This window comes from Eucyclogobius newberryi, unplaced genomic scaffold (assembly GCF_026437365.1).
Source record: "Eucyclogobius newberryi isolate DKJ021-1_F unplaced genomic scaffold, fEucNew1.0.hap1 SCAF_14, whole genome shotgun sequence".
In the NCBI taxonomy this organism is placed as follows: domain Eukaryota; kingdom Metazoa; phylum Chordata; class Actinopteri; order Gobiiformes; family Gobiidae; genus Eucyclogobius; species Eucyclogobius newberryi.
Genome location: NW_027315768.1, coordinates 35,816,942 through 35,830,093, shown reverse-complemented (window position 1 = coordinate 35,830,093; position 13,152 = coordinate 35,816,942). Strand labels below are relative to the sequence as shown.

At 44.9% G+C, this 13,152-nt stretch overlaps 1 protein-coding gene across 8 annotated transcripts in view; it reads left to right on the top strand.

Moving 5' to 3' along the window:
• Positions 1 to 13,152, top strand: part of obsl1b (obscurin like cytoskeletal adaptor 1b) — a 74,721-nt gene that overhangs the window by 61,401 nt on the left and 168 nt on the right. For all 8 annotated transcript variants that reach the window (XM_072445337.1, XM_072445336.1, XM_072445335.1 and 5 more), the window contains 5 exons: positions 6,206 to 6,367; positions 9,039 to 9,143; positions 10,370 to 10,636; positions 11,270 to 11,539; positions 12,786 to 13,152. The exon at positions 12,786 to 13,152 is cut by the window's right edge and continues 168 nt beyond it. In XM_072445337.1, the coding sequence (XP_072301438.1) occupies positions 6,206 to 6,367; positions 9,039 to 9,143; positions 10,370 to 10,636; positions 11,270 to 11,539; positions 12,786 to 12,796 (815 nt within the window). In that variant the 3' untranslated portion in view covers positions 12,797 to 13,152. The remainder of the gene's footprint in view (positions 1 to 6,205; positions 6,368 to 9,038; positions 9,144 to 10,369; positions 10,637 to 11,269; positions 11,540 to 12,785) is intronic.

Below are 13,152 nucleotides of genomic sequence, written 5' to 3'. Positions count from 1 at the left end.
AAACACACAACATACACACAACATACACACAATATACACACAACATACACACAACATACACACAGCATACACACAATAAACACACAACATACACACAACATACACACAACATGCACACAACATGCACACAACATGCACACAACAAACACACAACATACACACAACATACACACAACATACACAAAACATACACAAAACATACACAAAACATACACACAACATACACACAACATACACACAACATACACACAACATACACACAACAAACACACAACATACACACAACAAGCACACAACATGCACACAACATGCACACAACAAACACACAACATACACTCAACATACACACAACATACACACAACATACAAAAAACATACACACAACATACACACAACATACACACAACATACACACAACAAACACACAACAAACACACAACATACACACAACATACACACAACATACACACAACATACACAAAACATACACAAAACATACACAAAACATACACAAAACATACACAAAACATACACACAACATACACACAACATACACACAACATACACACAACATACACACAACATACACACAACATAAACACAACATACACAAAACATACACACAACATACACAAAACATACACACAACATGCACACAACATACACACAACATACACAAAAAAACACACAACATACACACAACATACACACAAAAAACACACAACATGCACACAACATACACACAACAAACACACAACAAACACACAACATACACACAACATACACACAAAAAACACACAACATGCACACAACAAACACACAACATAAACACAACATACACAACAAACACACAACATACACACAACATACACACAATATACACACAATATACACACAACATACACACAACATACACACAGCATACACACAATAAACACACAACATACACAAAACATACACACAACATGCACACAACATGCACACAACATGCACACAACATACACAAAACATACACAAAACATAAACACAACATACACACAACATACACACAACATACACACAACAAACACACAACATACACACAACATACACACAACATACACACAACATACACACAACATACACACAACATACACACAACAAGCACACAACAAGCACACAACATGCACACAACATGCACACAACAAACACACAACATACACACAACATACACACAACATACACACAACATACACACAACATACACACAACATACACACAACATACACAAAACATACACAAAACATACACAAAACATACACAAAACATACTCACAACATACACACAACATACACACAACATGCACACAACATACACACAACAAACACACAACATACACACAACATACACACAACATACACACAACATACACACAACATACACACAACATACACAAAACATACACAAAACATACACAAAACATTAACACAACATGCACACAACATGCACACAACATACACACAACATACACACAACATACACAAAACATACACAAAACATGCACACAACATGCACACAACATACACACAACATACACACAACATACACACAACAAACACACAACAAACACACAACATACACACAACATACACACAACATACACAAAACATACACAAATCATACACACAACATACACACAACATGCACACAACATACACACAACATACACAAAACATACACACAACATGCACACAACATACACACAACATACACAAAACATACACACAACATGCACACAACATGCACACAACATACACACAACATACACACAGCATACACAAAACATACACAAAACATAGGCAAGGCAAGTTTATTTGTGTTGCACATTTCATACACAAGGCAATTCAAAGTGCTTCACAGCAGGAAAAATGCATTCAAATCACAAAGAAATTACAGAAACAGAAATACAATAAAATTAACTAAATTAAAAATTATCAATCCAACTGATTTTCTAAACTAATAAAATCACAAACAAAAGAGAAGAGTGCAAAGAAATAATCCTTTCAGTCATATGCGCAGCTAAACAAAACTGTTTTTAGCTTAGATTTGAACATTGTCAGAGTAGAACCTGTCTCACATCTTCAGGAAGACTGTTCCAGATTTTAGCTGCATAAAACTGAAACGCAGATTCCCCATGTTTTGTCCTGACTCTGGGCACCAGCAGGAGGCCGGTCCATGTTTAGTCCTGACTCTGGCACCAGCAGGAGGCCGGTCCCTGAGGTCCTCAGAGTCTGAGATGGTTCATATGGCACTAACATATCCAAGATGTACTTTGGTGCTAGGCCATGGAGAGACTTGTACACAAGCAGAGCTGCTTTAAAGTCTCTTCTCTGAGCCACAGGGAGCAGTGCAGAGACCTGAGAACAGGACTAATGTGATCATACTTCCTGGTTCTAGTCAGGACCCGAGCAGCAGCGTTCTGGATGTACTGCAGCTGTTTTACAGCTCGTTTGGAGAGACCAGTGAGCAGGCCGTTACAGTAGTCTAATCTACTGGAGACAAACGCATGGATAAGTCTCTCTAAATCTGGTTTTGACACTATATTTTTGATTTTGGCAATGTTTTTTAGATGGTAAAAAGCTGCTGATGTTATTGATTTGACGTGGCTATTAAAGTTCAAGTCTGAGTCCATTATTACCCCCAGATTTCTAATTTGGTTTGTAGGTTTTAGAGCGAGACTCTGGAGGTGACCGCTAACACTTTCTCTTTGTTTCTGTGGGCCAAAAACGATTATTTCAGTCTTGTCTGAGTTCAGCTGGAGAAAGTTGTTTTGCATCCACAAACTGATCTGTTGGATGCAGTGACAGAGTGAATCTACTGGTCCATAGTCACCTGCCGATAGTGAAACATAGATCTGAGTGTCGTCTGCATAATTGTGATAGGACACATTTTCACTGCGTATCAACTGACCTAACGGCAGCATGTAGAGGTTGAACAGAAGGGGACCCAGGACTGACCCTTGGGGCACTCCACAGGTCAGGGTCATGTGGTCTGAGACACAGCTACCAATTTCAACAAAGTACTTCCTGTCTTCCAGATAGGACCTTAACCAGTTTAGGGCAGTGCCAGTGATGCCCACCCAGTCCTCTAGTCTCTGTAAGAGGATCCCATGATCGACAGTGTCAAAAGCAGCACTCAGATCTAACAGAATTAAGACTGAGGCTTTGCCCGTGTCAGTGTTCAGGCGGATGTCATTTGTCACCTTGACAAGAGCAGTCTCAGTGCTGTGATGAGGTCTAAAACCTGACTGAAAAACATCAAATGAGTTGTTTCTTAAGAGGAAATCTGTGAGCTGTTGGTAAACAACCTTTTTCAAGGACTTTGCCCCAAAATGGTAGATTAGAGATGGGCCGGTAATGACTCAGTACTGCGGCATCAAGACTGCTCTTCTTTAGGAGAGGCTTTATTACCGCAGTTTTCAAAGACATTGGGAATGTTCCAGATTGAAGCGACATGTTAACTATGTGAGTGAATGGTGCTAACAAACTGTTCAGCACAGACTTTAGAAATCTGGTGGGTAACACATCAAGGCAGCATGTAGATGAACTCAGACTGGTGATGATCTCATGGACAGTTTTGTCAGTTACTGGTGCAAAGTGAGTTAGCTCTAAGAGTCTTGGTGGTTTTAGGGTAATTTTTTGCATTGTGGGATTTATAGCATTTTTAATGCCCTGAACTTTGTCATTAAAGAATAATGCAAACTCATTACACTTGGATGTGGAAATGAGTTCTAACGGCAGCTGAGCTGGAGGGTTTGTTAATCTGTTTACTGTGGCAAACAGGACACGCGAGTTGTTACTGCAGCTTCCAATTATTTCAGAAAAATATCTTTCCCTAGTTCTACATAAGATTAGGTTGTACATGTTCAGCTTCTCTTTGTAAATCTCTTTTTGAACCTGGAGCTTTGACTTGTGCCATTTCCGTTCGGCCCTGCGGCACTCCCTTTTCTGTGCCCTGACCCAATCATCATTTCTCCACGGCGCCTTCTGCTTATTTTTAACCATTTTAGCCTTTATAGGGGCGATGGTGTCCAGAACATTCAAAACACTAGATGTAACAGAGTTCAACAAATCATTTACATTAGAACATGAGACATTTTCAAAGTTTATCATTTCCATAAACAGTGCACCTGTGCCATCACTTATGTGTCTCCTCTGAACAACTGCAGGACCAACCGGAGGTTTGGGAGAAACAGACAGGTCAAAGAAGACACAGAAATGATCAGACAGAGCAACATCGATCACATTAACATTTGAAATATTTACCCCCTTTGTAATAATGAGATCTAGAGTGTGTCCTTTGCTGTGGGTGGGGCCTCTCACATGCTGAGTAAGACTGAAGGTTTCAAGGACAGCATCAAGCTCTTTAGCGTTTCTGTCACAAATATTATCAACATGCACGTTGAAACCACCTGTAATGACCAAACCATCAAAGTCTGTGCATACGACTGAAAGCATCTCAGTAAAATCATCAGTAAAACTTTGGCAGTGCTGGGGAGGCTTGTATAAAACAATGAAGAGAATGGATGGAGACTGTTTTAGCTCCATTTTAAAGGATACATACTCAAATGATGAAAACACCCCAAAAGACAACCTGCGGGTAATTATTTCATCTCTAAAGACAGCACAGACTCCACCCCCTTTTTTGTTTTCTCGTGTTTCAGATTCAAACTTAAAGTTGGGTGGAGCAGATTCTATCAGAACTACATTTCCTGTGTTTTTGTCAAGCCATGTTTCAGTTAAAAACATAAAATCAAGATTATAAGAAGAAATACAATTATTAATTAAGAGAGATTTGTTACATAAGGATCTGATATTTAGCACAGCAAGTTTCAGACTAGTTTCAGTGGGACTGGGCTTTATCTTTTCACAGGGAATATGAATCACATTTCTCAGATTGGGCCTGACTCGCATTTTGTTTTTCCATCTGTGTGATGATGTGACTACAGAAATAGCACTAGGGGGGGCTCTTTTTACATAGGGCCCCGGGTTGGTTTGATTTTTAATGTGACAAGAAGTCCCGGCAACGCTGAGACCCAGTGCATCCTAGCTATGGGAGATACCAGGTGAAAGGCGAGGTTGGATGGGTGGTGGGGCTTTTGTAGCTAAGGAGAGTTTGGGACCAGGTGAGAGGCGAGGGGGGATGGGTGGTGGGGCTTTTGTTGGTGTAGTCGGCTTGTGCAGGGAAGACATAGCCCTTGCTATATTGGGCGTGAGTGGAGCCATCTTAATGCCTGATTTGATCAGACTTTCAAAATGGCTGTGAAGGCCCATGGGTGAGAGTGGAGATGAGAAGGAGAATGATGAATCTTTAGTGGGAGTAGATGTTGCAGGGGGAACCCAGGGCTGGTGTGAAGGCAGGGGCGATGACAGGGATGTTGTTGGGCTTGTCACAGATGGGTCCAAGGCCTTTGAAGATTGTTCCTTTGCTGGAGGCGGTGGAGGTGAATGTGGAGCAGCTGGAGCTGAATCCTTTGCTGGTGGTGGTGGAGCAGCTGCTGATGAATCCTTTGGTGGAGGCTGAGGTTGTGGTACTTTTGATGTTGAAACATTGGCTCGGTCTCTGGCTGATGGAGCAGGAATTCTTCTCTCATTCCTCTCTTCTCTAACTATCTGCTCATACACACAACATGCACACAACATACACACAACATACACACAACATACACACAAAAAACACACAACATACACACAACATACACACAACATACACACAACATACACACAACATACACACAAAAAACACACAACATACACACAAAATACACACAACATACACACAAAAAACACACAACATACACACAACATACACACAACATACACACAACATACACACAAAAAACACACAACATACACACAACATACACACAACATACACACAACATACACACAACATACACACAAAAAACACACAACATACACACAACATACACACAAAAAACACACAACATACACACAAAAAAACACACAACATACACACAACATACACACAACATACACACAACATACACACAAAAAACACACAAAAAACACACAACATACAGACAAAAAACACACAACATACACACAACATACACACAAAAAACACACAACATACACACAACATACACACAACATATCCCGTGTGATGAGACGTTTCCGTGTGATGAGACGTTTCCGTGTCCCAGAGCCAGAGCTGCTGGTGGTTCAGGAGCTGGAGGATCTGGAGATCGAGGAGGACCAGAACGCCATCTTCATGTGTGAAGTGTCTGTGGAGGAGGTCCAGGGAGAATGGTACAAGAAGAACCAGAAGATCCAGAACACCAGCAGCATCAAGACCCGACAGGAGGGTGAGAGGAGGAGGAGAGGAGAGGAGGAGAGGAGGAGGAGAGGAGGAGCGGAGAGGAGGAGGAGGAGGAGGAGGAGGAGGAGCGGAGGAGAGGAGGAGAGGAGGAGGAGAGGTGGAGAGGAGGAGGAGGAGGGGGAGGAGAGGAGGAGAGGAGGAGGAGAGGTGGAGAGGAGGAGGAGGAGGGGGAGGAGAGGAGGAGAGGAGGAGGAGAGGTGGAGAGGAGGAGGAGGAGAGGAGGAGAGGAGGAGGAGGAGGAGGAGGAGAGGAGGAGGAGAGGAAGAGGAGAGGAGGAGGAGGAGAGGAGGCGTAGAGGAGGACAGGAGAGGAGGAGGAGCGGAGGAGAGGAGGAGTAGAGGACGAGAGGAGGAGGAGAGGAGTAGGAGGAGCGGAGGAGAGGAGGAGAAGAGGAGGAGAGGAGGAGGAGGAGCGGAGAGGAGGAGAGGAGGAGGAGGAGCGGAGGAGAGGAGGAGGAGAGGAGGAGGAGGAGGAGGAGGAGAGGTTAGGAGGAGTAGAGGAGGACAGGAGAGGAGGAGGAGCGGAGGAGAGGAGGAGTAGAGGAGGAGAGAGGAGGAGAGGAGAGGAGGAGAGGAGGAGGAGTAGAGGAGGAGGAGGAGAGGAGGAGAGAGGAGAGGAGGAGGAGAGGAGGGGCGGAGGAGGGGAGGAGAGGAGAGGAGAGAGGAGAGGAGAGAGGAGAGGAGGAGGAGGGGAGGAGAGGAGGAGAGGAGGAGAGGAGGAGGAGAGGTGGAGAGGAGGAGGAGGAGGGGGAGGAGAGGAGGAGAGGAGGAGGAGGAGCGGAGAGGAGGAGGAGGAGGAGAGGAGGAGGAGAGGAAGAGGAGAGGAGGAGGAGGAGAGGAGGCGTAGAGGAGGACAGGAGAGGAGGAGGAGCGGAGGAGAGGAGGAGTAGAGGACGAGAGGAGGAGGAGAGGAGTAGGAGGAGCGGAGGAGAGGAGGAGAGGAGGAGGAGGAGGAGGAGCGGAGAGGAGGAGAGGAGGAGGAGGAGCGGAGGAGAGGAGGAGGAGAGGAGGAGGAGAGGAGAGGAGGAGTAGAGGAGGACAGGAGAGGAGGAGGAGCGGAGGAGAGGAGGAGTAGAGGAGGAGAGGAGGAGGAGAGGAGGGGAGGAGAGGAGGAGGAGTAGAGGAGGAGGAGGAGAGGAGGAGAGAGGAGAGGAGGAGGAGAGGAGAGGAGAGGAGAGAGGAGAGGAGAGAGGAGAGGAGGAGGAGGGGAGGAGGAGGAAGAGGGAGGAGGAGGAGAGAGTTTTATAGAGTTAGTTCTACAGAGTTAGTTCTATAGAGTTAGTTCTATAGAGTTAGTTCTATGAAGTGAGTTCTATAGAGTTAGTTATATGGAGTTAGTTTTATAGAGTTAGTTCTATGGTTAGTTCTATAGAGTTAGTTCTATGGTTAGTTCTATAGAGTTAGTTCTGTAGAGTTAGTTCTATAGTTAGTTCTATAGAGTTAGTACTATAGAGTTAGTTCTATAGAGTTAGTTCTATAGAGTTAGTTATATAGTTAGTTCTATAGAGTTAGTTATATGGTTAGTTCTATAGAGTTAGTTCTAGATTTAGTTCTATAGAGTTAGTTCAAGAGTTAGATCTATAGAGTTAGTTCTATAGTTAGTTCTACAGAGTTAGTTCTATAGAGTTAGTTCTATAGAGTTAGTTCTATAGAGGTAGTTCTATAGAGTTAGTTCTATAGAGTTAGTTCTATGGTTAGTTCTACAGAGTTAGTTCTATAGAGTTAGTTCTATAGAGTTAGTTCTATAGAGTTAGTTCTATAGTTAGTTCTATAGTTAGTTCTATAGTTAGTTCTATAGAGTTAGTTCTATAGTTAGTTCTATATTTTGTTCTATAGTTAGTTCTACAGAGTTAGTTCTATAGAGTTAGTTCTATAGAGGTAGTTCTATAGAGTTAGTTCTATAGAGTTAGTTCTATGGTTAGTTCTACAGAGTTAGTTCTATAGAGTTAGTTCTATAGAGTTAGTTCTATAGTTAGTTCTATAGTTAGTTCTATAGTTAGTTCTATAGAGTTAGTTCTATATTTTGTTCTATAGTTAGTTCTACAGAGTTAGTTCTATAGAGTTAGTTCTATAGAGTTAGTTTTATAGAGTTATTTCTATAGAGTTAGTTCTATAGTTAGTTCTATAGAGTTAGTTCTATAGTTAGTTCTATAGTTAGTTCTATAGTTAGTTCTATAGAGTTAGTTCTATAGTTAGTTCTATAGTTAGTTCTATAGTTAGTTCTATAGTTAGTTCTATAGAGTTAGTTCTATAGTTAGTTCTATAGTTAGTTCTATAGTTAGTTCTATAGAGTTAGTTATATAGAGTTAGTTCTATAGTTAGTTCTATAGTTAGTTCTATAGTTAGTTCTATAGAGTTAGTTCTATATTTTGTTCTATAGTTAGTTCTACAGAGTTAGTTCTATAGAGTTAGTTTTATAGAGTTATTTCTATAGAGTTAGTTCTATAGAGTTAGTTCTATAGAGTTAGTTCTATAGTTAGTTCTATAGTTAGTTCTATAGAGTTAGTTCTATAGAGTTAGTTCTTTAGTTAGTTCTATAGTTAGTTCTATAGTTAGTTCTATAGAGTTTGTTCTATAGAGTTAGTTCTATAGAGTTAGTTCTATAGAGTTAGTTCTATAGAGTTAGTTCTATAGAGTTAGTTCTCATGTGTCTTTCAGGCTCGAAACACTTCCTGTTGATGTGTAACGTTCGTCCGGAAGATTCTGGAGAAATCAAGTTTGTGGCTCGACACGTCCAGTCGGTGGCGTTTCTCGACGTGGAAGGTACGACTCATTAACGAGGATCACGACTCATTAACGAGCTTCACGACTCATTAACGAGGATCACGACTCATTAACGAGCTTCACGACTCATTAACGAGGATCACGACTCATTAACGAGGATCACGACTCATTAACGAGCTTCACGACTCATTAACGAGGATCACGACTCATTAACGAGCTTCACGACTCATTAACGAGGATCACGACTCATTAACGAGGATCACGACTCATTAACGAGGATCACATGTCTCTAGTTCAGTTGAATGTGTTTGGACTGGAGTCTCAGGTGTGGCGCCCTCTGCAGGACGACACTTTGGCAGATGGATAGATTTTATACTTAATTTCTTTGACTGTTCAAGGCAATAACATCTCCATGGAGACGACCGTTCACCAGGAACGTTACGAGTCAGGTCTCTTCAAGGTTTTAGAGCTTTTAATGGAATCAACTTATTTTATCTAAGTCTATTTTTTGGCGCTTCTCGTTTAGTCTTCGGTTTAGCTCCGCCCTTCAAGCAGCAGATGAACAAGTGAGACGTTGTGAGACGTTGTGGGACGTTGTGAGACATGTGAGACGTTGTGGGACGTTGTGAGACATGTGAGACGTTGTGGGACGTTGTGAGACATGTGAGACGTTGTGGGACGTTGTGAGACATGTGAGACGTTGTGGGACGTTGTGAGACATGTGAGACGTTGTGGGACGTTGTGAGACATGTGAGACGTTGTGGGACGTTGTGAGACATGTGAGACGTTGTGGGACGTTGTGAGACATGTGAGACATTGTGGGACGTTGTGAGACATGTGAGACGTTGTGGGACGTTGTGAGACATGTGAGACGTTGTGGGACGTTGTGAGACATGTGAGACGTTGTGGGACGTTGTGAGACATGTGAGACGTTGTGGGACGTTGTGAGACGTTGTGAGACGTTGTGGGACGTTGTGAGACATGTGAGACGTTGTGGGACGTTGTGAGACATGTGAGACGTTGTGGGACGTTGTGAGACATGTGAGACGTTGTGGGACGTTGTGAGACATGTGAGACGTTGTGGGACGTTGTGAGACATGTGAGACGTTGTGGGACGTTGTGAGACGTTGTGAGACGTTGTGGGACGTTGTGAGACATGTGAGACGTTGTGGGACGTTGTGAGACATGTGAGACGTTGTGGGACGTTGTGAGACATGTGAGACGTTGTGGGACGTTGTGAGACATGTGAGACGTTGTGGTTGCAGAGCTCCCCGTGAGCATCGTGAAGCCGCTGCAGGACACCACGGCGATGGAGAAGACCCGTGTCCTCCTGGACTGCACCGTGTCCAACCCGCGCTGCTCCTGCCGCTGGTACCGAGGCTGCAGCGTGATCCTGCCGTCCGAGCGCTTCGAGATCTGCAGTGAGGGCTGCACCAGGAAGCTCATCATCCAGCAGGTGGCGCTGGAGGACGAGGGGACGTACAGCGTGCAGGTGGGAGAGCACAGCTGCTCCGCCCGGCTCAGCGTGGAGGGTAAGTCTGTCTCTAGAGAGACGTCCGGCGAGTCCTTCTCTAAAGACACGTCCTAGCGAGTCCTTCTCTAGAGACACGTCTGGCGAGTCCTTCTCTAGAGACACGTCCGGCGAGTCCTTCTCTAAAGACACGTCCTAGCGAGTCCTTCTCTAAAGACACGTCCGGCGAGTCCTTCTCTAGAGACACGTCTGGCGAGTCCTTCTCTAGAGACACGTCTGGCGAGTCCTTCTCTAGAGACACGTCCGGCGAGTCCTTCTCTAAAGACACGTCCTAGCGAGTCCTTCTCAAAAGACACGTCCGGCGAGTCCTTCTCTAGAGACACGTCCTAGCGAGTCCTTCTCTAAAGACACGTCCGGCGAGTCCTTCTCTAAAGACACGTCTGACGAGTCCTTCTCTAGAGACACGTCCTAGCGAGTCCTTCTCTAAAGACACGTCCGGCGAGTCCTTCTCTAAAGACACTTTCAGCGAGTCCTTCTCTAAAGACACGTCCTAGCGAGTCCTTCTCTAGAGACACGTCCTAGCGAGTCCTTCTCTAAAGACACGTCCTAGCGAGTCCTTCTCTAGAGACACGTCCGGCGAGTCCTTCTCTAGAGACACGTCTCCACCACTTACAAGGTCTCCATGTGTCCTCAGCCCAGTCTGTGTCCCTGGTCCGTGGGCTCTCAGACCTGCAGGTCGTGGCCCCGGACGACGCCCGCTTTGAGGTGGAGGTGTCGGTCCCGCTGCAGATGTCTCCGGTCTGGACTCTGAAGGGTGTGGCGCTCCGGCCGGGCCCCGGGGTCCTGATGGAGAAGATGGGGACGCTCCACCGTCTCACGCTCAGGCAGACGACGGCGGAGACGAGCGGAGACGTGGAGTTTGTCAGCGGAAAGACGAGGAGCAGGGCCAGACTCGCCGTCGTCGGTGAGTCGCCGCGTTCACGCCGTTTATGGCGCCGGGCAACGGTTGGTGCGGCGTTTGTGCGACGCAAAGACCGACACGTTTGAACAAAACTCTTCACAAACATTTATCCCGAGACACAAAAACTCGTTATATTTTGGGCCAGTTTTTTCCCTCCACATTTAAACTTAAACAGATGAAGGAGTTTCACTTTACAGCAGCTGCGAAACCGTTTAGCACGAAAGGGACCAACAATCAACATTTTCCATTGATATAACACGATTATTTATTTAAATGTATTTGTAAACATTCTATTAAAAAAACTTAACTTAACTTTTAAACACTTTTTAAACATTATTTCTTTAAATAAAACTTGCAAATAAAATCAGTTGTTGAACAAATGAATTGACACAAAGTCAGATTAACTTATTTACAACTTTCTTCCACATCATCATCATCAGATGAGTCTCATTTACATCATTGTCTTAACGCTCACAAAAAATATGTCTTAAGTTTCTGATGGAAAAATAAGTGTTGCTGTGGCGACCATCATGTGTATTTTATGTGTTATTCACATTGTACAGCTCTATTTGACCTTCAATTCCATTTTTCCTTTTTCTACTTGATGACGGTCCCTAAACACTCGTCTCGGCTCCGCCCATTCGGAGCCGTGTGATTCGCTGAGCTCCAAATACACATGTGATGTCACTGCAGTGTAAATATGAGTGTTTGGCTGTGATTGATCTGTAAAGACTTTTGTGTTTAGAGGTTATTGACCTCTGACCTCAGAGTCTGAATCTGTCACGCTAACTTTACCTGTGGCTCCTCCCACTTTCAGACTCTGATCTGAGGCAGCAGCGGGACTCGTCATGACAACACAGCGTCCACATGTGTCATGTCCTTATTGACGATCGATTGACAGTGATCAGTGTTTTTAGACAATTAAACACATGTTTGTATCACAAAAGCTGCGACACAAACACTTTTTTCTGACGAACGCATCGCATTTGAGAAAAATTGCGTTGCATTTTGCAATACACTTATTCTGAACCCTGAAAAGGGCGGGGCTTGAGGACGGCACTAAAGGGCGGAGCTAGAGGATGGCGCTAGAGGACGGCACTAAAGGGCGGAGCTAGAGGACGGCACTAAAGGGCGGAGCTAGAGGACGGCACTAAAGGGCGGAGCTAGAGGACGGCACTAAAGGGCGGAGCTAGAGGCGTTAGTTTGTTTCATCAGGACTCTGCACCGACTCTGAGCTTTATCTTCACAGACCCCGAGTGACCTCTGACCGCACCCCGTCAGCGCTGACCCGAGACCCGGCGAGGTCAAGATTCCCAAGCCCTGTTCCAGAGTCCAGACCCAACAAGCCGGTCCTGCCTGGGCTTCTCCTGTCAGCACCCAAGACCCCGGGTCCCGGACCAGACCCCGGGTCCCGGACCAGGCCCCGGGTCCCGGACCAGACCCCGGGTCCCGGACCAGGCCCCGGGTCCCGGACCAGACCCCGGGTCCCGGACCAGGCCCCGGGTCCCGGACCAGACCCCGGGTCCCGGACCAGACCCCGGGTCCCTGAGCCTTTTGATGGTTTCATTCAGACATTTTCAAAAAGACTAAAACAATGTCATTCACGTAAACCAGGA